Source organism: Perca flavescens, chromosome 23 (genome assembly GCF_004354835.1).
Source record: "Perca flavescens isolate YP-PL-M2 chromosome 23, PFLA_1.0, whole genome shotgun sequence".
NCBI lineage: Eukaryota > Metazoa > Chordata > Actinopteri > Perciformes > Percidae > Perca > Perca flavescens.
In genome coordinates this window covers 12,412,974-12,438,286 of record NC_041353.1, presented here as the reverse complement: position 1 = coordinate 12,438,286, position 25,313 = coordinate 12,412,974, and the positions used below count along the sequence as shown (strand labels likewise).

Here is a 25,313-nt window from a genome sequence, read left to right as displayed (position 1 = left end):
CCCTGTCAGATGGGGGTCTGTGTTGTTCTGGGGGTCCTTGAGATGCTGCCATAAGGCACATTCTTCCACTTGCAGAGGGGGATGGGAGGAGAGGTTTTGTTGCTCTGGCTCTCCCCCACCATGTGCATACCAGAGACAAAAAAAAACAACAACCACAGACACAGAGCTGCAACTCAGGAACACAACACAGCCACAGAAACCTCTCATCAGACACTTCACCGGCAGAATCACTTCTTGGGAGAGAGAGAGAGAGAGAGAGATGTAGGATAATTTATCATCTTATTTTTGTGCCAGCATAAAAAGGGGGGCTACGGAGAAGTGGGTGGTGCATGTGAGCTCGAGCTCCTATTACAGAGATCCAGACTTTTTCATGGCAAGTTTTGTGGAAGTGGGGGGAGGGCGAATCTGCAACTTTCTCAGCCTGATGTCTTTTTCATACCCATCCTAAATGTTTCAAATTAATTCTTTTTATGGTTTTGAGTTTAGGCGATGTGTTTTTTCTAGAGTTGAGGACACTTTTTTGGAGCTGTTGGAATTTGGATAATGAAGGAATTCAGGAGGATCCAGCAGGGATCGGACGAGAAGTGCAGAATAAAAAAGTTTGGGAGGACTACGAGAAAACTTTGAAGCGCCTAGCAGATTTCCCTCACCATGCCGCGTTTGGAAACTTATTCCAAATCTAATGAAGAATACTTCATCTTTGGGTGTTTTGGGAAACAGAATAGCTAAAGCACTAGAATTCAAAGCGATCTCGTTTTTGCACAGTTGAATCTCTACTCCCAAGATGTCTTCCCAGGGTCGGGGCCCCATTGTTGGATTTTATGGGATGCTTTGCGTCTGGGTTGCTTGGCTTTCAGGCTCCGGGGCGGTGTTGTCTCCAAACGGGACGATATTTGAGGATAACTGCAAGAAAACCTCCACTTGCGAGGCACTTAAATACAACACATGTCTGGGATCGCCTTTACCGTACACGCATACTTCTCTGATCCTGGCGGAGGACTCCAGCACCCAAGAAGAAGCTTTTGAGAAGCTGGCCATGTGGTCCGGTGAGATTTATTGAGTCCAAGCTAAGTTTGAAATATGCTCCATCTCATGGTATAGTTTATAGCTCGTAGAAGAAGAGTGGTATTCATTATGTTCGCCAATTAAAAAAAAACGGTTGTAACACTGTATCGTAGATTACAGTAAATGGCACAAATATAGTAGGCTACTGTAAATATATGCTCATTATGAATATTAACATGACTTACTTATTTTGAAAGTGATGATAAATAACTATAATTTCACTATGAATCCATTATTGACTACCACACATAGCCTGTAAACCTTGACATCAAATAGCAAAAATCAAACAAAAAAAACTAAAAAGCTTTTAATGTGTATAGCAATTAAATAATAAATACATGTATAAGTAGGCTATATAAGCGCTGGGATCAGTTTCATTACACAGAAAGTCAGTATTGTTTGCGTTGTTTATATGTGATAATAATGTTAATTGGAATGACAATGAGTTGTGATGAGGAGTCTGGAGACGGGAAGAGAGCCTCAACAGGAAATGAAGGGTTAAAAGCCGTTAGGGCAACAAAAGGAATCACTCCTAGGTGTTAGCGAACGAACAAAAGGAGAGTTTCACTAATAAAAGGCTTTTAGATATTCTGCTTCACTTTCATAAGCACTCCATAATGACCTGTCAGACCCAGGTCACTGCTTCACAGCCCATTCTGATGAGGAGCCTCATTTGTATTGTTGGACATGGTTTATTCTGGCTCCTGTGTAACAGCACATACAGTATGTCCAGGAAACCTCAGAGATGAATTTAAGTGATTCATATTTCATATTCCAAACATTTCACAAAACCATGCTTCATCAGGACTATTCTCAAGTTAATCTTTGCATTCTGTCAGTCAGTTATAATCAAACTGATTGTGTAGTTTCTTGTCCCTCATGATGATCACCGTCACCACCATCAGTTTGATAAATGAGGCATGTGTCTTATTGTACATCTCTCATGTCTTGCTGTTTCATGATGTATTAAGACTGTTTTTTTCTGTTCTAGGTCTGCGGAACGCTCCTCGCTGTTGGTCGGTCATCCAGCCTTTGCTCTGTGCCGTCTACATGCCCAAATGTGAGAACGGTCGAGTCGAGCTGCCCAGCCAGAGCCTGTGTTTGGCTACACGTCGACCATGTAGCATCGTGGACCAGGAGAGAGGCTGGCCCAGCTTCCTCAAATGTGACAAATTCCCTGTTGGCTGTTCGGTATGCTTCATTGTTATGTAATTCCGTGTGATATTTTATTGATCCCCAAAGGGAAAAGTCTCTTTTCGCTGCAGGTCAGAGGTCAGGCTACGCAAACGCAGATATTAATGTATTTAATCCAGACTACCTAATTAGAAGCTCACCTTTCCCCTTGCGTTCTCTGTGTGCAGAATGAGGTGCAGAAGCTGAAGTTCAACATATCAGGCCAGTGTGAAGCTCCCCTGGTGAAGACAGACATTCAGTCCAGTTGGTACAAGGACGTGGAGGGCTGCGGTATCCAGTGTGACAACCCTCTGTTCACTGAGGAGGAGCACAATGACATGCACGCCTACATCGCTTACTTCGGCACCATCACCCTCCTCTGCACCTTCTTCACCCTGGTGAGACATAAGTACAATACCCATAATTCTGTGTTTTGCTTTTTTTGTTGTTGCATCTTCTGACTTTTAAAATGTCCTCCGTTTCAGGCCACGTTTCTTGCCGACTGGAAGAACTCCAACCGCTACCCAGCTGTCATTCTCTTCTACATCAATGCCTGTTTCTTTGTGGGCAGTATCGGCTGGCTGGCTCAGTTCCTGGATGGAGCACGCGACGAGATTGTGTGCAAGAGCGACAACACCATGCGACTCGGGGAGCCCTCGTAAGCGAATGTCTTCACCTGATCAATCATGAGATTAGACATCATTCCCAATTACAAAATGTAACCCTTAAAGTCACATTCATGCTTGGCTGTTCTCCACAGGTCTTCAGAGACACTGTCATGCGTCACTATCTTCATCATCGTATACTACTCCCTGATGTCGGGCGTGATTTGGTTCGTCATGCTGACCTATGCCTGGCACACGTCCTTCAAAGCCCTGGGCACCACCCACCAGCCGCTGTCTGGCAGAACCTCCTACTTCCACATGGTGACCTGGTCCGTCCCCTTCGTCCTCACTGTGGCCATCCTGGCTATCGCTGAGGTGTGTAGGGAGTCTGATTCACCTCTTACAATCTCACACTCACACAAATGGTTTCCAATTATGAGAAAAATATGAGCTTTTTTTCTCATTCGTTGTGGCTCTGTTGTGCTCCATAGGTGGATGGAGACTCAGTGAGCGGGATCTGTTTTGTAGGCTACAAAAACTACAGATACCGTGCTGGGTTTGTCCTGGCCCCTATTGGAGTGGTGCTTGTTGTCGGCGGCTACTTCCTCATTCGGGGTGAGTAATATTTTACAAGTAAAATAGCTCAGTAACCATGCTTGGAAATCTTTTATGCTATGTGACACTCCAGAAGTGCTCCTCAAATGCATCCCCACACCACCAGCACCCACTGATTCTGTTTATTTATTTTTTTAGGTGTCATGACTTTGTTTTCCATTAAGAGTAACCACCCAGGACTTCTGAGTGAAAAAGCTGCCAGCAAAATCAACGAGACGATGCTGAGACTTGGTATGTTCTCTCATCTGGTGCCATTTCACACCACACTGGTGACCTGAGAAATAGTATGAGGGTAAAAACCATCCTAGTTATGATCAGAGTTGAGACCTGGGTGTTAGGTGAAGAAATGTTTAGGAGTCTAGCAGCATGTCATTGGGCAAACAAAACACAATCAATGGATAATTATTCTCAATTTATATTTATTTTTGAAATGAGGAAAATTATCAAAGAAAGAATATTTTCTATCTGTTTTTAAATGATTTTATAGATTATTCTTGTTTCGCATTGTCCCATAATAAGATTCAAGTGTCTGGTATCTCACCTCTGATTTCTGTGTGTCCTTGTCAGGTATATTTGGATTCCTCGCTTTTGGCTTTGTTTTCATCACCTTCGGCTGCCACTTCTACGACTTCTTCAACCAGGCTGAATGGGAGAGGAGCTTCAGAGAATATGTGCTGTAGGTTTTTCATTGTCTTTCTTCTTTAAGTGGCAGAAATCCTGTGATTTGCTGCATGTTTGTTGCTGCACACCTGCAAACCTTCCACAAAGAAATCCACAAACTGATGCTGTTGAGACTCCAAACCGCTGTGCAACCGCTCAGCTTACAGTGGTGAATGCACCCCCATTTCCCCACAGTGTTGACACTGGCTGTACTGGAATTAATTTCGCCTCAAAAATGTAAACCACTCTCTCCTGCCCTGACATTTAAAAGACTTTCTTATTTAGCAGATCCAGCATTTGAATGTGCCTCAGTCATATGGCTCGAAGGTGAGGGAGGCACATGTAGCATGGTCGAGGCACAGACTGAACATCGCTGTGATGTTTTCAACAGGTGTGAAGCCAACGTGACAATCGCCTCTCAGACCAACAAGCCAATCCCAGAATGCACCATTAAGAACCGGCCCAGCCTGATGGTGGAGAAAATCAACCTGTTCTCCATGTTTGGGACGGGAATCGCTATGAGTACCTGGGTCTGGACCAAGGCCACCATCCTCATCTGGAAACGGACCTGGTGCAAGTAAGCAAACATCAATGTGAAATATAACATTAATCATTATATTTCTGTCTTTGAAATACTCTTTTCCAATCTCTCATATCTCTCATATCAGTCTCTTCTCATTGCTTGTGTTCACATGATGGCTACATGCCTCTCCACGTCCATATATGGTTTTAAAGATATGATAACAGTGTGGGAACAGTCTAATCTCTATGTACCCAGACATGTACTAACCAAGTAGACTTGCCAAACATCTTTGAAAATTGGGGATTTTCACCCTGATAGAAGAATGGCGGCATATATTTAGATAAATCTTGCAGTGTGTCCCCAGTGTGTGCGTTTAGGTTTGCAGTGTTAATCCTTGGTTTTGTAACAGCGCTCACAAGGGCTCACTGTGACTTGGATTTTACTTGTAGGAATTTGTTTCCTTCCAGCTTTGAAAAAAAAACAGTAATTGCGCTGCTTTGGAATTATTGTTTTCAGTGTGGGCTTAAGATATCATCCAGAGTGACGTAAAATGAGAGAATGTGTAAGATATTGGCATCTTGCCCAAGATCACATGGCTGCTGATGGCATTAAACATGGGATCCTCAGTTGGGTCTTTCTAACTATCAGACAGTGTCAGTGACTTTCTTTCTGAATGGTACTTCTGTTCTTGTGTCAGAATTATTGGTCGTAGTGACAATGAACCCAAGAGGATCAAGAAGAGCAAGATGATTGCCAAGGCATTTGCACTGAGGAAGGAGCTTCACAAGGACCCAGAAAAGGAGCTGTCCTTCAGCATGCACACCGTGTCCCACGATGGACCAGTGGGTGAGGATTCAGTTTATTCAGTATATCAGTGGAGCCATTCTGAGTATGCTTAAACTGATATTTTAGGATACATTAGACTGACTTACGTTTGAATGAAGGTTTGCTATATTGTCCACTATTTGGGGTGAAGATTGAAACAGTTTATAGTGTGGATCATACCTCATGTTAGTATAGTTATTATATGCATATTATTCATAGGAAGCTCCCTGTTTCACCCCCTATAGTAAAGGGTTTCTTCACCCAAAATACAAAAAGACAGCTTCTCACTTATCCCAAGAAGTATCTAGCCATGTAGATATCATAAGTTTCAAAGTTGGGACTATTTCTTTGGTACAAAGCAGTTCTAATTGGGGCATTGTTTCTAATAGATACATTTTGAAATGTAGTTTTTCAATGCTGTGAGCACCACAAACAAAATGCCACTCATGTCCATTATATTGTGATATAGTTTGGCTGAACTTCAGCATGCATATATATATATATATATATATATATAAATATAAATTTGGGGGTAACCACATCACCTGGCTTTGGTGTGTAATATATTGTCAAAAATGGCACCATGTGTGCTGATGTAAAAATCCACAATGTGTTATTTTCTTTCGAATTTGGCCTTAAAAGATTTTCCATTTGCTTTTTTGTGGCATAGAGGCTACACAGACAGTGGCAACTGTTATGTCTGTAGCTAAGAACTGCATGACACATTATTCTGCTCATGTAAGCTGTGAGGCTGCTGTGGCTGCCATGCTTGTTTAGCTTGGAGCTGTTCGGGGCTATAGAGGCACTGCGGGGGAGCCATTAAGTGTATGTTGGGTTTAAAGCTGCCCTTCAGTTGTCTCTAAATGGAGAGTTTGTGGTTTGTCTTTTTTCATTCATAGCTGGAATCAATTTTGAAATAAATGAGCCATCAAACGACGTGTCATCAGCTTGGGCGCAGCATGTGACTAAGATGGTGGCCCGGCGAGGTGCCATCCTGCCTCAGGACATCTCTGTTACTCCTACTGGTACTCCAGGTGAGAGCTGGAGGCCATGACTCTGGCATTACACTCATCAATCCTTTCCGCCCCCATTTTCTTTTCCAGAGTGCTGTCAATCACCAACTTATTTTCTGTTATTTCTTCACAGTGCCACCTCCAGAGGAGAGGAACAGGCTGTGGATGGTGGAGGCTGAGATTTCACCAGAGATGATAAAGAGGAAAAAGAAGAAGAGGAAGAGGAAAAAGGAGGTGCGTCCAGTGGAGGAGGCAGTGGAACACCAGGCTAATCGCCAGCGTGAGTTTGGTCGCAGCTCAGTGCCTCGTCTGCCCAAACTGCCATGCCACCCCAGTCTGGTCGCTAATCTGCGCGAACAGCAGAGGCAGCAGCAGAAGCTGGAGGAGGAAGTCTTGCCAGGGTCCTACCCAGATTTCCAACCCTCCCTGTCCTGTGAGGAGAGGTGTACCTACCAGCCCTACCAGAGCAGTCGGGACAGTTATGGCCGCAGCCTGCTCTCTAACCCTCTAACCTTCAATGACCGCCCAGAGGATCTTGGTATCGGCCCACGCTGCCCCCCCTCTGCCTCCACTTGGCAGCCCAGGGGATCTTCCTGCTACCCCGGGGAGATGGATCTCGCCCACGTGGCTCGGGGACCGGCAGGCCGAAGGGCCGGCTACGGACCCATTCACTCCCGGACCAATTTAATGGAAGCAGAACTTATGGATGCTGACTCTGACTTCTAAGAGCAATAGCTCCAATATATTGCTTTGTGGTTCACCGACCACAAAAAAAAAAAAAAAGTGCTGGATGCTTTGAAAATTCTTACTAAAGTGCACCTAATTCCCAATGCCCAGAGGTCAAGATGGAACTAAGCTGTTCAGTTAATTTTATTTTTTATTTTGAAAAAACAAAGGGATAAAGTAAAAATGTTGTGAATAGTTAATGAAAAAAATATTTTTTTATACTCTGTGTCCAATACAATTTCAAAGGCAACTCCATGATGACAAGAGAAATGAGGCAGCTAAACTTTATGTGGCTTGAAACAGATATTATTTTTAAGCCATAAGAATTCATCAGCTAGTATCAGCCTAGCCCTGTTTATGACAACATTCAACTCTTAATGTTGCAGGGTGAGTCAAGGTATCACGGATGAATTGTTAATTGACACAGTCAACTTGTCTTTGAAATTACCAGTAAGGAAATTTGAAGATGAAGGCAGTCGATAAAACTTTTGAAAGTCTATTCTCAATCTTTGAGTGACCGCTTGTGTATTATTATTTTTACTGCCCCAGTAGGGCAGTAAAATTTGACTCATACAGAAGACCATACAGGTTAAAATGAAAATGCTACGGGCTACTTGCAAATACTGTTTAACCCAGGTCATCTTTTGTGTTATATTTAAATGTTTGTTAAACTCCATTTCTCTCTTCCCATCGCTATTTAGCAATTAATGATTTGTGTTTATGTACAGTTAAATTGAGGTACTAACCATTATCTCCCTTGCCCTATTAATACTGATATCACAGAAGTGATTGCTAAGTGCTCCAGACTTCGAGAGGTTTCTTTTAAGAATCTGGGCACACTGGGATTTACACAGAAACCAGGATGTACTAAAAGAAATGATTACAGTTGTATAAGTTGACTAATTTTGAACGCACCAGGTGCTTGGTCTCACAGCTTCACATTGTGATAATTTACTTCAGACACAAACAGAATAAACCAAATTATTATACTGTCCTTACTTTTCTTCATTTGATTGACATATGCAAGTAATAGTGACATGCTTTTGTTAAAGAATAAATTCAAACCAGGCTGAAAAGCAGTGTTTTGCTGCCCTCTCTGGTTAAAGCCTCATTCACTTCTGCCCTCACCCAGCATCACTGATGGTGTGGTCAGAAGTGTGCTCCATCATACCTATAACCACACCCAACAGTGATGTCACCAAGCCCTAAAGTACACTTGTACAACACTGCAGCAGATGATGAAAAACAAGTTCAAGCGGTGTTTCAAGTTACTCCTTAATCAGTGAGTATATTAAAAGTTATTGAGCTAGAATACATACTAATTATTTGCATACGCTCTGTTGCCTGGTGCAATAAACCGTCCATTAGCTTATATTTTGCTTCTACTTCAGTTTTTTTTTAAAAGCAGTATTTCTACTTGTGTTAATCTGTTGTACATGTTCAGTCTAAACTGAGCTTCGTATGCATTTCTTTTTCTCTCTAGTACAGTTGAAAATCTTTTGTATGATGTATTTTAGACTGCAGTGGTCTTAGAAGTCACTTTTTCCCCGTAAATGCTTCTATTTTTCAGTGTGTGTGTCTCTCTCTCTCTCTAAATGTGTGTTCTGTATATAGGTTGTTCATAGAGTTCCCAATAAGGGTATTATTTGTACAGATTTATATATCAAATCACATGATTATTCTGCTGATATGATAAATAAAAAGGGAAGAGTATGCTACTATGCTATAAAAGGTTGTCACTGTACTTGTGCTGTAACCAAAATGTCACCTATTGTCATTTGACACTCAGTATGGATAAATGATGCTGAAGTAGACTGTGACAAGCCGTTTCTTCTGCCGATGCTAATTAGTTTGTCTAATGTAAGTGTCTGGTTATTCATTTGAGATGTCTGATTGAGAATTATTTATGTTAGTAGTTTCCACACTGCTATGGTTCAACAACATAGGGAGTTTGGCAACAAAATAAAGCATAGCTGATATCCACACAAAAAGACTATTTTCAAATACTATAAAGAGACTAAAAGATTACTTTGGAAATTGTATTTTACTTTTTATGCTTTGAAAAGTCCTAATTTCTGTTTTGGAAAGCCGTCAAAAAGATTTAGGCCCACCAGCCGGCCTCGTGTTGCTTGTCTCCCAACTGTGTAAAAAAAAAGTTTACTGTCACTTTGCAGCTGTACTTTTTTGTTTTATTATGTAAATAAAAGTAACCCTACACTTTTCTGTGTGATTGTGTGGCCATTTGCACTAGCCCCAGTTTCTACCTCTGTTTTACTATAGCCTATGCATTCCAGTCATATAATAATTTTTCAAAAATGTAGAAGCTCATTTAACTAAGCTTACCACTTTTCAGAAGGTATTTTCTAGAATCGGCAAAAACTTGTCTCACCATCTAAATGAAAAAAACATTCTGTCAGCCAAATCTTTTTTTGTTGTTTTCCAAGTTGTGCTTTTTTCTTAATGAAATCAAGATGACATGACATATCGTTTCACTCACTTTGTTTAATTAGTTTAACCAAAAAGTTTACATTTTATTGGTATATATTGTTACTTTGTAAAACTGCTTTTGTAAAACATAACTTACAAAAGCAGTAACAGCATGCAATGCAATCTGATGCTGTCTGCAGTGTCACACTGTCTTTAATAATTCCGCCACTTGGGGACGCTAAAGTTGCATGCACATTTTCAAATCCAACACACAGTGGCTTTAAAGATAAAAAGACGAACATTTAAAGTCATATAAAGAAAGATAGATTGAAATCATATGCACATTAAGACTGAAATAGTAAGATTTAAAATCTTGCAGTCATCGCTGCTACTCCATCCACCTCCCCGCCCCTCTCTGTCTTTGCTGGGCGTCAGACTACCGTGGTGAACAATCATGACCCCACGGCAGACTTCATAAAGAGGGAGTGAACACTTGACGCACAGATGATACAGGACAGGAGCGACACTTGGGGAATAGACTGGCAAAATGTCACACATAAAGTCTTCGCTGATGCCATTTGATGTGGAGAACCTGCGTAGAAGATCCTCGACTGATTTAGGTAAGACTAAACTACTCTGCTTCTGCTGTGGCTTTCGCACTGACCTCCATTCCACCAACACCCTGAGTTTTAAAAACTCGGGCTATCATAATTTGTCTTTGCGTGTTCTGTTTATTTCTTGGCTTCTTTGACATTTGACTTGCGCGTTCATCAAAGGCACCTGTGCTGCCAAGCTTCCTTCCAATCTGAACTAAACTTTGAGAGCTAAAAACACGTTCTGTAGGACTTTCTGTTTGACTGTCGAACTCCATAGAAGTCTCCCTTTTTTTCCTAGAAGAATTGTTTTGAAGTCTTTATAAACGTATAAACGTCACTTTTGGTATACATCTACGGACAGGTGGAGGTGAGGATTGTGCCCGAAATCAGAAGCATGGCTTCTTTGCTGTACTTTTTATGGCGATTGCCTTGTGATGATCACAATTTTGCAATCATAATGCAGATTATCCATCTTATTCACATCATGTTAGTTTGGTGGATTGTCTCATTACGCAGACAAATGAGCAATCATTTATTGTTCCTAACTTTCATGCAGCCAAAAGCCTTAGCTTCTGGCTGTATTCTTAAAGTTGTCAGCACATACCATAGTAGTTTTAAAAAGGGCATTTAATTTCAATTTTCTGTGGCGTTGAAAGATGCTATTTCTGAATGTGCAGTCTGCTTCATCAACTTCCAGTTGCTTACTGAATCTATTCATTTTTAATTCTAATTTTAATTACAAATCATAGCACAGTTTTCTAATATCTATGTGTTGCAATGCATTTATAATGTGATCAGTCTTGGCAGAGGGGACACTGCATGACTCTCAGGAGGTTTTTGTTAGTCACACTTTCCATGGCTGAAAGGCATTGGTCCTGGATCTCAATCAACCGCTACACCTCTAATGCAATGACCAATGTGTGATGCAATGCATTCGTCACTGCTGAACTGGCAAAAAAATCCATTCATGTCAAAATCTTGTGTATGTAAAGCTCTTTTCTCCATGATATTTCCTTATACAGAGCACTCTGGAGATCCTGAACAGCATCCACATGTTCCACGACGACAGTCCCAAACTGATTGGCTCTGTGTTGGCCCCCATCATCCAGAGCTAGGCGCAGTGGAGACACCCTCCCCAGATGCTTCTGCCCACTACTTCTGTCACTTCACACCCAAATGTTTCCTCACCGTCCCCAGAGGTGAATGAGGCGTTACTTGATATCACAAAAATGATTTAGATAGACAGGACAGGTCAAATGAAAGGGCGAGAGCATGCATCACTGCTGTTTATTGTGAATTATTATTATTATTATTATTATTATTATTATTATTATTATTATTATTATTATTATTATCGTGATATGTTCTTATATTGCCATGTGGAAGAGTTTTCTCACAGATTTGATCTGCACAGGAGGACACGGCACCTCCAGATCTTCTCTGTCTCGGTGTGGAGAAGAGAGTTGGCATGAAAGCACCACAAAGACCACAATCAGAGCTGAAAATGAGGTGGAGGCCCAAAGGGAAGCCAACAACTACAAGGTGGGCCTTGATTGCTCACTCCAAACACTCCCCTGCACCTCATTAGTATCACCTTTTTTTATTGTTATTCAATAAAGAATTTAAAAATGCCTGGGCACATTTTAAAAAAAAAAAAAAAAAAAAAAAAAAAAAAAAAAAAAAGCTGTGAAAAGGATGTCTTACTGCTTCCCAAGTTTTATTAAATTCAGTGTTTCTCAAAATGTAGGCTGGCCCCCATTTACATTTATTGTTTTCTGTGACATACTTTGACTTTAAAATCACTCCTTTTTTTCAGTTTGGTTTCAGAAAGTGGAAGGGCAATGTAACGGAGAAGCCCATTGAAGACCGATCAGACATCATCAAAGGGCTCTACTCTGATCTTAGCATTGTTAAGCCTCAAGGAGGTCTTTTTTTTTTCTCTCTCTTTGCACTTTAATTCTATTTAATAGGACTAAGATACAGACAAATATGGAATTGTTATGTGAACAATAACCTGTATATGGGATTTCTTCTCTCTTTCAGGCCCAGTGGTCACCTTTGGGAACATAGTTTATGTAATTTTATTTGGATGGTGGATATCTTTAATCTACTTTATCATTTGTCCTGTAATGTTTCTAACAATCTTCGGTGCCCCTTATGGTATGTATCCCATAAACCAGAGAGTATTTTAGTGTCCCCTGAAATGTGGATATCATGCAATTTCTTTTTTTTTTTTTTTTTTTTTAAATGTTTTGTTTAGGCAAACTTTGTTTCAAGATGGCATGGTACTTTTTTTGGCCATTTGGGAAGTCGATAGAAAAGGTAATTTGATATGTAGTATAATACTATTCCAATATTTAAGTGCCATTGCAAAATTACCAACGAGTAATTATTCACCATATCCTGTTGTTATCGCTGCCATTTTCAGGCCGGGGATGTAGTTAAGAGATCCGTTGCAAAGCCTCCAAAGTGTGAGGTCATTCCTGAAGAGAGGGACAGTGACAACCATAAGGACCGGGTAAGTGACAAGGACTCCAGGCCCCTTCTGATGTCTTCCCCAATCCCTATTGAGGTCCCAGAACCACCAGCTAGAAAAACTTCAAAGCACTGGGTAAGAGTCAGAATGACCTTAATCACTTGGCACAATGAACATTTAGTAATATTTCTATATATTATGAATGATTTCAGTTATTTGTTTTCTCTCTCGCTCTCTGCAGTGTCGCGTCAGCACTTGTGTTTGGTTGTTGCTGGGTTATCCTGTCTTGGCTGTGGTCCACTCCCTGGCCTGTGTGCTCTCATGGCTGCTGGTCTTCACTATACCTGTAGCCAAGATGAATGCTCGCACACTGACCATTGTCCTCCTCATGGCGCCAGAGGACATTCAGATTCACAGGCTGGAAAAGGTGCTCGTTCATTTTCTAAAATGTCAGTGGTTAGTTGAGAGAACGGTGTCGAGGCAAGGAATGTGTGATAGATGGATGGATGGATGGATAGATAGATAGATAGATAGTACTAGACCTTTTTCTAGCCTTATTTGCTATGCTAACTGAAGTGCTAGAAGTTCTTATGTGAAAATGGCACTGTTGCAGTGTGTAAATGGCAAATCTAATTGGTGTCCTCCTATGACTTTTTTTTTTTTTTTTTTTTTTTTTTGATACTTAAAGGATCAGTTTAACCAAATCACAAAGAACATACTTCTTTGTTTACCAACAAGTGGTGTATAACACGTACTGTACATAGTTTGCATCTGCCACTAACACTGTGAAATGTTGGGAATTGACTTCAGAGAAAATGGCTCACTGTTAGAATTGCCATTGGTGGATTAGATGTTGTTCATGAAAAGAAATGTTACCACTAGAGGGAAGCAGAGAAAATGTTTTTTGTCTTTAGTGTTGTATAAACTGGCCCTTATCTGTTAAATGACAGTTTACATCTAATAAATTAATTTGTAACTTGAAGTAAGTGTTTTTATATTATCTTTAGCAGACAATTGAGTGTGAGACCAGAGTCATCTTATGCTGTTATCAAGCTTTCAATGTGTATTACTACAAATACACTGTCCAAGGAATCAACATTTTCGCTCTCAGTATCCTTTTTCGTTTATTGGATCTAACTTGATGAAAGTAAGGGACCTGTAAGAAAAGTTTGTTTGCTTGTAAGATTCAGCTATGGCACCATCAGATTGCATTTCAATACTGGTCTCCTGTATACTCAGTGTTGTGGTGGAGTTGTGTGCGTAGTTAAGAGCAGGAGACGGGAAAAATGTAGTAGTCTCAATGTCTTCTCTGGTCATAGTAGTAGAAGATAAGAGTTGTGGACATCTATACATCCTTAAGTAATATATGTTTGCCATCTCCTATCCTGATTTTATTTCAAAAAGGGTTTGTGTACTGCAGATGTAAAAGGTCAATACAGTAGTGGTTTGTCCACTGTCCATTCGTTTGTTCTCTTTAAGTCTATGTTCCTTCCAGACATGCTTCCCCTGGTATTATTCACTCTCATTATTGGTTATACTGACCGTGAACACAATGTCTGCAGTGCGGAGGCTAAATTTGCCACAGCCATCGCTTCCATCATTCCTCTATCCTACTATATTGGTATGGGTATTGCCAGGTAAGGTTTTTTTATTTTGCATTTCTTTTAAGATAATTTTTTTTTTTTAGGGCTTTTCCACCTTTTAATTTGACAGGACAGCTAGGTGAGAAAGGGGGGAGAGAGGGGGATGACATGCAGGAAATTGTCACCGGTCGGATTCGAACGCTGGACCTCTACGTCGAGGCATAAACCTCTCGGTATATGTGCGCCTGCTCTACCCACTGATCCAACCTGGCCACTATTTTGCATTTCTGTCTCTGGCCAGTAGATGAATGTTAATGAAAGGAGACGGTGCAGACTTGGGGTGTAATTTTCCTCATGAATTCAGATGCACAATATATTTAATGGTTGCTTATTGGTAACTGTGCATATTCCCACAGCATTTCTGCACAGAGTAACTTTGCAGTGGGAGCGGTGGTGAATGCAACATTCGGCTCCATCACGGAGATGACCTTCTACATCACAGCACTACTGCAGGGACACAATGCTAAGACCAAATGTTATGAAGAGGTGGTTAAATCAGCTCTCACTGGGACCTTGCTCGGGTGTATACTGTTCGTACCTGTGAGTGCCTGAGAAAGACAGATGAACATGTGTACATACCAGTTAACCTTCAGCATTATGATACTCTGACATGATTATGAACCTCTTGCTGTTTGTGTTTGTCAACTGCACAGGGTATCTGTATGATCATTGGGGGCATTAAACACCAAGAGCAGCGTTTTAACAGTCGTTCAGCTGGAGTGAGCTCTGCTTTGCTTTTCATATCCGTAGGAGGTATGTATGGCAGCTGCACGTAGAACTCCTTTTTAAACAAAATGTCCTCCACTAACGCAATCCTAAAACTTGACCCTCATGTTGTAATATTTTCCCCAGGTGTGTTTGCTCCCACTCTCTTCTCCAAGACCTTTGGTAATCTGATGTGTGAAAGCTGCACCAATATTCCAGGCAATGCCAGTGTAGCCTTCATCTGCAAGCATTGTCACTATGACACGGTGGGCTGCTTCACTAAACCTTTTATATGACTTCATGCAAATTTGGAAACTTAGTTAAATCTAGATTTGCCAATTGTCCCTGCACCTGGAAATGGCGAGGGAACTGTTTGCAGTGCTTCAATGCCTTGATGTTTGTATCAACATATTTCAGACATTCCTACTATGAAGATTGAATCTTTATGGTTCTCCACAGCTTGATAATATAAAAAAAGGCTTTTAAAATGTATTTATTCATATTCTCACCTTAATTTTTTTTAACAGAGTTCAGCTGACTCACAATTGATCCTGTCCCATATTGAGTAAGTCCAGGTGCTACATACAAATTTTCTTTCTTCTTCTTCTTTTTTTTTTTTTTTTTTTTTTTTAAGTAACTGACTGAATAGTCTTTTAATTATTAAATTATTAAAGAAATTATCTTTTCCAGGCCCCTGGTGTACACGATTTCTGTGCTGCTGCCTTCTGCATACCTGATCGGCCTCATCTTCACACTGAAAACCCACTCTCACATCTATGATATCCATATCAGCGATGGTCAAGGGGGCCATGCACACGGTGGTCAGTATGCACAAGAGGGTACCAGCAACTATCACCCCACTGGTGAGGTCCCCACTGGCCATCTCCTTGCAGCCAACACATGTATTAATGCCAGCATTGTTTCCACCAGCCACATTGCAACAGGTGTGTGTGTGTGTGTGTGTGCGTTTGTGTGCGTGTGTATGTGGTGTGCATGTAGTGTTCTTTAATCTTTTTGGTGAAGGAACATGAACATTGCAACACACTGACTTGCCTGTTGCCTGCTATATTTGTGCATGTGAGGAAAGCATTTCCCTTGCAGTAAAGTAAAGTTGTGCATGCCAAAAGCCTTCAGCATGTGAGGGTGAAGAACCTAAATATGGGAGAAAGTTCAGACTTCAAACTCAATTGGATGGATGTAAAAGTGGAGAAAAACGTCCTGCAACAGTAAGGTAAGTCATAAACGTTAAATGCTGTTAAGCTTATTGTGTGTATGTCACCAGCAGGTCATCATGTAGTCCACTGGTCCCGGTGGAGGGCTCTTGGAGTGCTGATTGTTTCCACGATATTGATGGCCTGCTGCGCGGACCTCAGCACGGAGAACATTGAGCCTATTTTGACCCATTCCCGCATCTCTCAGGTATTCAAAATGCTTTCTCTTGTGAAGAGGAAGGGAAATGCCACTTAGATTCCAAGTGTCATTGGTCCTTGGTTGATAAGACCACATTAGTATATAGAAGATGCAAACCTTCAATTCAAGTTGAAATTAACAACCTGGAATACATTTTTTGATAAACTAACACCAATAGTTAGTAACAGAAAATATAAACATTTTATAAACCTCAATGTGTTTCTTTGTACTTGATGCTGCCCCCTTTTGCAGTACTTCATCGGTGTCACAGTGTTGGCCATGGTGCCAGAGCTTCCTGAGATTGTCAATGGGATCCAATTTGCACTGCAGAACAACATCAGCCTGAGGTTAGAGTACACTTTGCTGTTGTAGTATAATTTTATAGAGATATCTGCCTTCTCTCCCAATAATTTAAATCTAGATGGCACTCGTGTGGTGCTCAAAACAGCAAAAGAATACATTTGAAAAACTCAACAGCAATGTCATTTTTCTATAAAAACATGATATGGTTAGACAAGATAACTCACAGACCTGGTTGTGAACAGTTTCATGTAGGAACTGTTTTCTTACCAAACTACACCTGCCAACTGTATCACTGCACAGAAGGAAGCATAGGCTTCTCATGGATGTCTAACTTGTGGTCCGATATTGCTATCTTTATCTTTATTTCAGATCCCCATTAACTGCAAACAGTGTAGCAGCTACTCTTCCTGGGGTCCACATAAAACAATTATAACCGCTAACTAGTCGGGATTTATAGCTAAGCACCTGAGCTAGCTAACATTACAGCTCAACCGAGGAGGATGGCTTTAATGTTTACATATCAGAATCAGAAAATCTTTATTGCCAAGTATGTGTTTTTTTTTTTTACACATACAAGGAATTTGTTTTGGTGCATGTCACACATTCTCTAAATAGAATACAAACCGTATAAGTAACTGTACACAGTATGTATTAAGTTAAAAATAAAAAGAGCAGTACAGCAGAGTAAGTACACTGGCATGTAGAGCCAGTGCGGAGAGTGTCAGGGTGGGTTCCGGGCCTTGTTAATAAGGCTAGTGGCCGATGGGGAAAAAACTGTTCTTGTGGCGTGAGCTTTTGGTCCTGATGGACCTCAGCCTCCTGCCAGAGAGGAGTGACTCTCTAGCTCACGCTGTCATGAGCAACAGCATCTTGTCTGCTTCTTTCTGCGCGCTGATATGGTTTGGTGGGCATAGTTTGGTAGAAAAAAAATAGTTTCTACATGAAACTGCTCTCACAACCAGATTTGTGAAAAAATAAGATATGTATTTTTGATTTTGGGGTGAACTGTCCCTTTTTAAGCAATGACTAAATAACCGCAGTGTGATAGTTCAATGTCTAATTTGTAATTTTACTCATTTATAAACAAAAGATGTTCATTGTTTGAACAGCATTACACGTTATACGATTTTATTTTTATTTTTTTGGGTTAGTGGTTTCAAGGTATATTGAGCCGTTGTAAAAAGGAGTGTTATTAAACTTTTAAACTTATATACTTATATGGTCTTTGTCTACAGTCTTGAAGTGGGCAGTTGCATTGCTGTGCAGGTCTGCATGATTCAGATTCCACTGCTTGTACTCTTCAATGCCTTCTATGTAAGAACCCAGTTTTTGTAACTAATAGATTTCTTTACATAATGCAATTATATATATTATATATTCAATAATGACACAGCAAACTCTTTTCCCCCAGGATGTTGGATTTGTGCTTGTGTTCAGTGATATTCATCTGTGGGCCAGCATCTTTAGTGTCATTCTGGTCAACTACATCTTCATGGATGGAAAATGTGACTACTTTCAGGGTGAGTCAAGATGCAGAGATTTCTCCACATAATGGACATCAATTCACATAGACCAACAAAATATTAGATGTTGGCAAATAAGCAATTAGTTATACCTTAACTTCTAAACCATGCAGATTCAAGAGTCAGCAGATAAGAGGATGTGTGCATATGGCCTGTATTTTGTTGTAAATGTTAAGCTTGAATTGACATGTAGATTATAATCAACTCTTTTGTTTGCAGGCACTGCTCTAGTGGTGGTCTACCTCATCCTTTTGGCCCTTTACTTCTTTGCTCCATCTCCACGCTCTTGTTGATCTGCTTGCCAAGAAAAATCCTATAAAAATGCATTAGTCCTTCATCTTCAGATGGTTTGTGTTCAGTGGCACAAAAGATGGAAAGATATTTGGATTGCGTTGTGAAATTTCACAGCAGATGCTGGAAGTGAGTAGCTTCTGTCAGCTTTTTGTCAATATATTAAATTATGTTTTGTGCACTTGAACATATTCCCAGTTCTGGCTGTAAAAAAAAATGTGAAAAATCTGTTACTTAGATTTTCTGCTCTTGCATTTAAATATAAATTTGTGGTAATCCTTTTTGGCTCTTATATATTGTAATATGTGGTTTATAAAGGACATAATAAATGTGAAATAAGATCACTTTTTTAACCAGTGCTTCACTACCTACATAACACAACTTTGTATTTAAACTTTTCTTTTGAAAAATGTACACCACTATAAATTATATTGGAGTTTTAAGTGTGGGTAAACTTTGATATCTTAGCTTTATGGCTCTAAAAAGTTAATTATTGACATTTTGGCACATTTAGTATTATCAACAGGACAAATGACATGCATGATATCCCCTTGATCTAGTTTGCATTCTCAGAATAGAAGTGGCAACAGCAGTTCATTCGAAAATTGTCTTAAATAGAAAATGATTTATGTATCATGCTAATAATTAGTCAAGCAAAGGGAACAGGGAATCGGAGCGCTATTTACAGAACACTTTTATTAACCGTACTCCCAACAGCATTCACACAAGCCTACTGTACAACATTTTAGTGGTCACTTATAAAACGGTCTCAAATTAAAGGTTTGATAAAGTTAATATAAAAAGCCGGTAATGACATTATGCAGAACAGAAATAAAAGGGGCAAGGTGAAGTAGTACAGGCAGATCAAACCATAGGGCAACCTCCTATCCTGGGTCTCCCCTAACCTCTCATAATAATCACTTTGTTCAAGTTGCACAATATTTGGCACGTTAAATGAATTAAACATAGGAACTGTATTGGAACACAATAACTTGACACGTTGACTTAAGTGATTTGAGTTAATTCCTAATATGCTGCATCCTGTCCTTAAGTCTACTCTGTCTGGCCATTAACAGGAAGAGAATACAAAGCCTCTGTATCCTTGAAACGCGATACAAAATTGCTATTTTTGCCACCAAGATGTTGAATGATTAATGTTGAATGATTAGATGTAACCGCTTCTTGAAAATGTTCACTTACTTAAAAACAATTTTCAACATGAACCCTTTGTTTAACATGCAAAGATCATTTACTGCCTAGATTTGGGAAATGTCAGCCTCAAAAGTTTGAGAAAGGCACTGCAGTGAAAACAAATGTATAAGCCTGCTACTAAAGCAACTCCCTGTGCAAAAGATTTTGTGTCATCAACAGAGAGGGATTAAAAGTCTGAACAGATTTAAGTCTTTATTCGAATAAAAGCATTTTTGAATTAATTTTAAAGAGCACCAAATTCACAGTGATGTGTTTCATGGTTTGGTTTACAAATGAGAGCTGCAAGCAAACCGGATGGAAAATAAATCATTTTGAAGACCGCCATCCTTGAAACCTTTTTGCAGACTGTTTTCCAGACTAGGCTGTAACAGAATGTATAATGGCAAATACAGGAAATACAAGAGCTCAGACATACAATAGGCAAATCCAGCATTGAACCTTTTCTTCACACACTAATGACGGGCATACAGTGTTTCTGCATGTTTTAGCTAACTTATCGCAAAAACATATTACTCATGACCATTTTTGAAGTATACCATAACTTTAAAAAAAATAATTTTCCTCCCCTCCAGGCAGACACTGGTTTCCATTCTTAAAGTATAAAAACAACTCAGACTTGAACTTTAAGATTGGTTGGCCTCACAGTGACCAGCGTGTCTGTTCTTATTTATATCAAAGTTATACAAGGATAACACAACTTCAACAATAAAAGCAAACGCAAATCAGTGGGATTGACTGTTAAACAAGTCGCAATTCTCAAGTCGCAATTTTCATACCATATAGAGATAAGGGAAATAAAAAGGCTGCCCAGAAGGTCGCAAAACCATTTTAAAAGCAAATCTAAAACACGATAGCATGTCAGCAGAAATGAAAACTATATATGGGATTTGAATTAAATTGGCTAAAATGTGCAGAAACACTGACCTGGTCCTTAAGCAAAAACAGTCTGCCACTTTTTAGACTGAAGATAGACTGCTTATATGATCTATTTAAAAAAAAAAAAAAAAAAAAAGTAAATGTCCACAAATTTGCAAGACAAAGTGTGCAAACAGCAATATCAGGTGATGAGAATACCCCCAGAAAAACTGAATTAGTCTTTCAAATAAATACACATGCATTCTTCCTTTGCACAGAATTCTTAAAAGTAATGGAGGAGGCAGATAAAAAAAAAAAAAAAAAAAGATTGAACGAATGGACAATCTTTGAAAACATGGCATTGCAAAATAAAGTATTTCCAGCTGTCACAGTTTGGAGGATGAGAAGCGGGAATTCATGTTTTGCTTGACACAAAGGCATCATGTAAGGAACTGTGGTTGCAACAGGGGGGGTTGAGTAAAATCCATAAAACATTCCACATATCTTTATCATCACTGAAACTGCGAAAAATAAGAACTAACAAAAAAAGGCATCCCATTGTTTTTGGTTTTAAGGTGGGGCTACGTTAGGCAGGGGAGGGAAAGGACATTTTCCCGAGAATTTTGCTAAGAATTTAATTCTGTGCTTTGTCAGAACTCATCTCCTCCCAGTCCAGCCCGTCCCATTCATTCATTTGTCCATCCTTCCATGTGCGGCCTATTTCAAACGTTCAATGAGTTCCTGTGTGAGTCCCAGGTTGAGCAGCTGCATGGTAGGGATTGAAGTCAGGTGGGGAAAGGCCTTGAGGAGTTTCTCCCAGCATAGCTCCAGCAGGCTGGGTACACCCAGCCAGATCTTAAACAGAGAGCCAGTTCTCTTGTTCTCATGGATGTTCACCACCCCACCATGGATGTACATGCAGCCAGCCTGGGGACGGAGTAAAAGAAAAAGAGTAAGACGTAAATATTATATATTCAGTATAGAGAGAGTTTACTACATTAATCACCTGGGCCTTTTGGTTCTAAGCTCCCCCATGGGCCATCATTGGTAACTTGTGGGAAACTATGACTGACAAATTATTTTCTGCAGCAATGTGCCAATTGAAAAAGGACCAAAATACCATCTGATACAAAATAGATCAATAAGACAAATGAAAGAAAAACATTCTTCTATCACTCACCTTTTCATCTCATTTTGCTTTGATTACAGAATAGTATCTAGTAGGAAATTAGACTAACAAAAGGGATAGGTCATTTAAATGAATTCCATGGGTTACATTATATGACTAAATTACTAACTACTTTCATCAACATGTATTTCACTTGTGTACATGAAAAAGATTGTTACCACTGATATGAAACCCCAATGCCCTAAAAACTGCTGCTTGAAATTGCTAATTGAAAAGCTTATTAAATGTACAGTATATGCACAAAGTGACTGGGGGTTTTGTACTAACTGGCGTGACAGCAGCACAGTGGAAGTAAGCCGGCTCAGGCATCATTGCTGGTAGTTTACTCCACTGGAAAGTCTGCAGGTTGATCTTCCACAGATCAGCTAAAATCAACTCCCCGTTGTAGCCTCCACAGATAAATACATCTACAGCAGAGAAAAATGAATGGTCAGATACGTTTTATGTAGCTGTACATGCGTCAGCTTGCAGGGAGTTACTCTCAAATCAGTTTAACATATGGAGGATGGGATATCAATTGACAGGAGTGCCCGTTTATCTTTGAAGCACATGATGTTTATCAGGTGATATTAGCTGCACAGCGTTATTGAAAAGTTCTCACCATTTCTTATTTGTACACAGCTATGGCATCTCCTAGGAGCAGGATACCCTGTCAGAAGAACATACATTTTAGAATGGTATGAAAGAGAACAAAACAGGCTTTGTTAATAATGAGGTGCAACAAACAGACCTATTTTGTCATGAGGTTTAGTTGTAAGTTCCTCCCAGGAATTGGTCTCCAGATTGTAAGCATGTATCTATTAAAAAAAATACAATACTTAGTGTTCTGTGCAGTGATTAAGATAGATTTGGCTTGTGTACAAAACAACAAACTGTAATAAACATTTTGAATTTGAAATTCTGGCTGCGCACAGTGACGCGTTTGGCGAGTATACCCTTATTGATAACTGGTACCTTGTCCAGAGGGTAAGATGTCCAGGAAGTTCCTCCTCCCAGGATGTAGATCCTCTGTCCGTCATGTGCTATTTCATGCCTGTACCTGTGACACACACAATAGCCCGCCATGAGTTTTACTACACTGAAAATATTCACAGCTTTTTTTGATCCTGTGTAGCACATTCAGGCGTCATAAAGGCTTACCGTTCCTCAGGCAGGTCGTCAGGAGGGTTGTTGGGCTTGAGGTGGGTCCACTCCCTGGTGGTCAGGTCCAGCCTGTGCAGGTCTGTGCTGTAGATGTAACCCGTTGTCCCTCCAAACACGTACAGGAAGCCATTTATAATAACCATTGCCTGAAGGACGAAAGACAACAGCAAGTTTAAAGTTCAAAAGTTTGTATATCCACTGGATTTAAAAAACTCAAAATTAGTCTCTACAATATTTTAAAATCCTTCAAGAGAGCAATCACATGACAGGGTGATTTATGAAGTTACCTGTCCATAGATTCTGTTGGGCTTCTTCCCCCGACAGTTGAGCAGTGACCATCGCTTGTACTTCACGTTACAAACATGTACGTCATTTCCGTTATTTTCACCAAAGGGGATCCCGGTGCCGCCAAACACCAGGAGGTTGTTGCCGTGCAAAACAGCTGAAGAGACAGCAACACCAAACTCAATTTACATACACATTTTTTGTATAAAATACTAACATTAAGTATCAAAATGTTCAAAACTTTTAGATATACAACGTTTTACCTGACATTGACGCCAGCTCTGTGGGCATATAGCCCTCTGTTCGAATCTGCTGCCAGCAGCCGGTGGCAAAGTGGTACCTCCAGAGCTCCCTGAACAGTGGATAGTCTTCGTTCTCTGAGCCTCCGGACTCATCATAGTCAGGGTTGTACCCTCCAAACACATACAGGTTAGTGTTGTCAGCAACGCAGCGATGCCCACTGCGGGCGGGGGGAGTACGATGACCTGGAGAGGGAGGAACAAAGTTTCACAGGCTGAGGATACGGGGAGCATGCTAACAGAGATACTAGACAGATAAGATTAACATCCACACAAGAAGCTACAGATGTCCACTACAAGTTGTCAAAAACAACAAGTCAGGTGAAGTAAATATCACTGGTTGTATTTACTACAAAATCTGACTGAACCTAAAGAAAATAGGCACATTCATCATCCACTTTAGGGCTTTTCAGAACATCCTGAAATCCTTCTGCTTTCAATATGGAGTCATCAAATTGTGTAATCATGATGATGAACTGCTTTGTAAAAGCTAGCCTAATGTATTCATATATTCATTTGTCGTTCTTCCTTGTCACAGAATGCTTAAGGATATCCCAGCATGCCTTGACAGAAAGCATACATTGCTGTGCCCCATGTGTGACTGGCCTTGACAAATGTAAGACTGTATCTGTGACACACAAAAAACGGACCAGGACCAGGATATGTACTGAAGATATACCACAACACTGAAATCTAATAAACTGCCACATGAAAATTTTAGGGATCAAAGAGGAGTCAATCCTCCCTGGCTTTTTTCCACACATGATGGATCATCTAAATCATGCATGTCCATTAAGTACTATGTTCTGGAGATAATGATTATCAATGCTTGGTACCCAGTAAACGGCCCTGAATCTTAAACTTGGTATTAAGGTGTTTGCAGGTCTGTAAAACCTAGCAATCAATGATTGTGTGTCATGCCATATAATTAGTAAATTTTCTGTGCATTTTAGGGTTTTACAAAACACTATGATAACCATTTACCATAACCAGCTTATAACGTTATTCATTTTGTAACACGTATTATCTTGGATATGGGGGCTAACAAGCTAATACAAGATAAACAGGCTGAATAGCTGGAGGTTACTAGCCTGGACGTTTTGCTTAGCAATGACACCAGTAGGGGCGACATTTAAATTATTATTATGCAAAAGTGACATTGCATTCGGTCGCAGCGGATACCAGTCGCACAGTGTTCATTAACCTGGCCATATGTGCCAACGTTAAGGTATAACCTGTCGTTAGCATGTCTTGCTAATGTTGTTGACCGACCTGCTAATGTCTCACGGTGCGGCGGCCTGTGTGTCAGTTTCTCGAATCTATTCAGCTGGTCTGGACTGCGAGCACCTTCAGCGTCCGACATCGTTTCCCCTTTACAATCCAGTACTGAAGAACGTCACATCAAATAAAAACAACATCTGCTAAAGCGCTGATAAAACATTATAAATAATATCACATCTCAGTATGAAGCCATTCACAATTTTTACCCCGCGGCCGTGAGACACTTGACCAATCAGAGGGCTTGTTATTAGGACGTAACATCATAAGAGATGGGCGGGACTGCGGTAGATACTAGATCGGATCCGCTAGACGTGTCAACGTCAAAGGACGTGCCTTGTGGCCCGCCTTATTCTACCTCTGATTGGCTTACCCTGGAATTCTTACCCTAACCCTAACCAATCCTCCCTCCCCATGCCTAACCATAGACACATGAACCATAGACGTAGACCATTCTAGCAGATGCGATTTAG

General features: G+C 40.3%; 3 protein-coding genes across 9 annotated transcripts; 2 read left to right on the top strand and 1 right to left on the bottom strand.

Moving 5' to 3' along the window:
* Positions 1 to 152: 152 nt before the first annotated feature.
* Positions 153 to 8,199, top strand: smo (smoothened, frizzled class receptor). The gene is made up of 12 exons (XM_028571078.1): positions 153 to 1,046; positions 2,057 to 2,256; positions 2,427 to 2,636; positions 2,724 to 2,896; positions 2,999 to 3,218; positions 3,335 to 3,458; positions 3,597 to 3,689; positions 4,026 to 4,134; positions 4,510 to 4,695; positions 5,339 to 5,487; positions 6,366 to 6,500; positions 6,613 to 8,199. The coding sequence occupies exons 1-12, from the start codon at positions 785 to 787 to the stop codon at positions 7,203 to 7,205; spliced, it is 2,454 nt and encodes an 817-aa protein (XP_028426879.1). The 5' UTR covers positions 153 to 784; the 3' UTR covers positions 7,206 to 8,199.
* Positions 8,200 to 10,034: 1,835 nt separating this feature from the next.
* cax1 (cation/H+ exchanger protein 1) lies at positions 10,035 to 18,631 on the top strand. Of its 7 annotated transcripts, none has more exons than XM_028570531.1 (20): positions 10,035 to 10,252; positions 11,251 to 11,427; positions 11,643 to 11,770; positions 12,045 to 12,153; positions 12,272 to 12,388; positions 12,489 to 12,550; positions 12,657 to 12,746; positions 12,946 to 13,131; positions 13,712 to 13,814; positions 14,200 to 14,341; positions 14,704 to 14,887; positions 15,001 to 15,100; positions 15,200 to 15,318; positions 15,580 to 15,617; positions 15,743 to 15,996; positions 16,335 to 16,471; positions 16,715 to 16,809; positions 18,001 to 18,079; positions 18,177 to 18,285; positions 18,508 to 18,631. In XM_028570531.1, exons 1-20 carry the CDS (start codon positions 10,180 to 10,182, stop codon positions 18,579 to 18,581), a joined length of 2,376 nt encoding a protein of 791 aa, XP_028426332.1. In that variant the 5' UTR covers positions 10,035 to 10,179; the 3' UTR covers positions 18,582 to 18,631. The 7 variants fall into 7 exon arrangements, with proteins under 7 accessions (XP_028426332.1, XP_028426329.1, XP_028426330.1 ...); XM_028570528.1 differs by having other exon boundaries at positions 12,657 to 12,839; positions 13,715 to 13,814; XM_028570529.1 differs by having other exon boundaries at positions 12,657 to 12,839; positions 16,338 to 16,471.
* A 1,339-nt stretch (positions 18,632 to 19,970) lies between these two features.
* On the bottom strand, positions 19,971 to 25,080 carry klhdc10 (kelch domain containing 10). Its single transcript, XM_028570521.1, has 9 exons — positions 24,835 to 25,080; positions 23,527 to 23,748; positions 23,266 to 23,420; positions 22,976 to 23,124; positions 22,790 to 22,874; positions 22,566 to 22,632; positions 22,437 to 22,484; positions 22,103 to 22,242; positions 19,971 to 21,573 (listed from the first exon to the last, which is right to left on the bottom strand). The coding sequence occupies exons 1-9, from the start codon at positions 24,923 to 24,925 to the stop codon at positions 21,364 to 21,366; spliced, it is 1,167 nt and encodes a 388-aa protein (XP_028426322.1). The 5' UTR covers positions 24,926 to 25,080; the 3' UTR covers positions 19,971 to 21,363.
* Positions 25,081 to 25,313: the final 233 nt, after the last annotated feature.

Bases quoted from the DNA above. Each gene is read 5' to 3' on its own strand.
- smo (XM_028571078.1), top strand. From the start codon at position 785: ATGTCTTCCCAGGGTCGGGGCCCCATTGTTGGATTTTATGGGATGCTT. The intron at 3,459-3,596 runs GTGAGTAATATT...TTATTTTTTTAG, and splicing joins CGGCTACTTCCTCATTCGGG to GTGTCATGACTTTGTTTTCC. The intron at 3,690-4,025 runs GTATGTTCTCTC...TGTCCTTGTCAG, and splicing joins CGAGACGATGCTGAGACTTG to GTATATTTGGATTCCTCGCT.
- cax1 (XM_028570527.1), top strand. From the start codon at position 10,180: ATGTCACACATAAAGTCTTCGCTGATGCCATTTGATGTGGAGAACCTG. The intron at 12,840-12,945 runs GTAAGAGTCAGA...CGCTCTCTGCAG, and splicing joins GAAAAACTTCAAAGCACTGG to TGTCGCGTCAGCACTTGTGT. The intron at 15,319-15,579 runs GTGGGCTGCTTC...TTTTTTTAACAG, and splicing joins AGCATTGTCACTATGACACG to AGTTCAGCTGACTCACAATT.
- klhdc10 (XM_028570521.1), bottom strand. From the start codon at position 24,925: ATGTCGGACGCTGAAGGTGCTCGCAGTCCAGACCAGCTGAATAGATTC. The intron at 23,421-23,526 runs GTAAAACGTTGT...CTGTCTCTTCAG, and splicing joins AGAGCTGGCGTCAATGTCAG to CTGTTTTGCACGGCAACAAC. The intron at 22,243-22,436 runs GTGAGAACTTTT...TCTCTGCTGTAG, and splicing joins CTGTGTACAAATAAGAAATG to ATGTATTTATCTGTGGAGGC.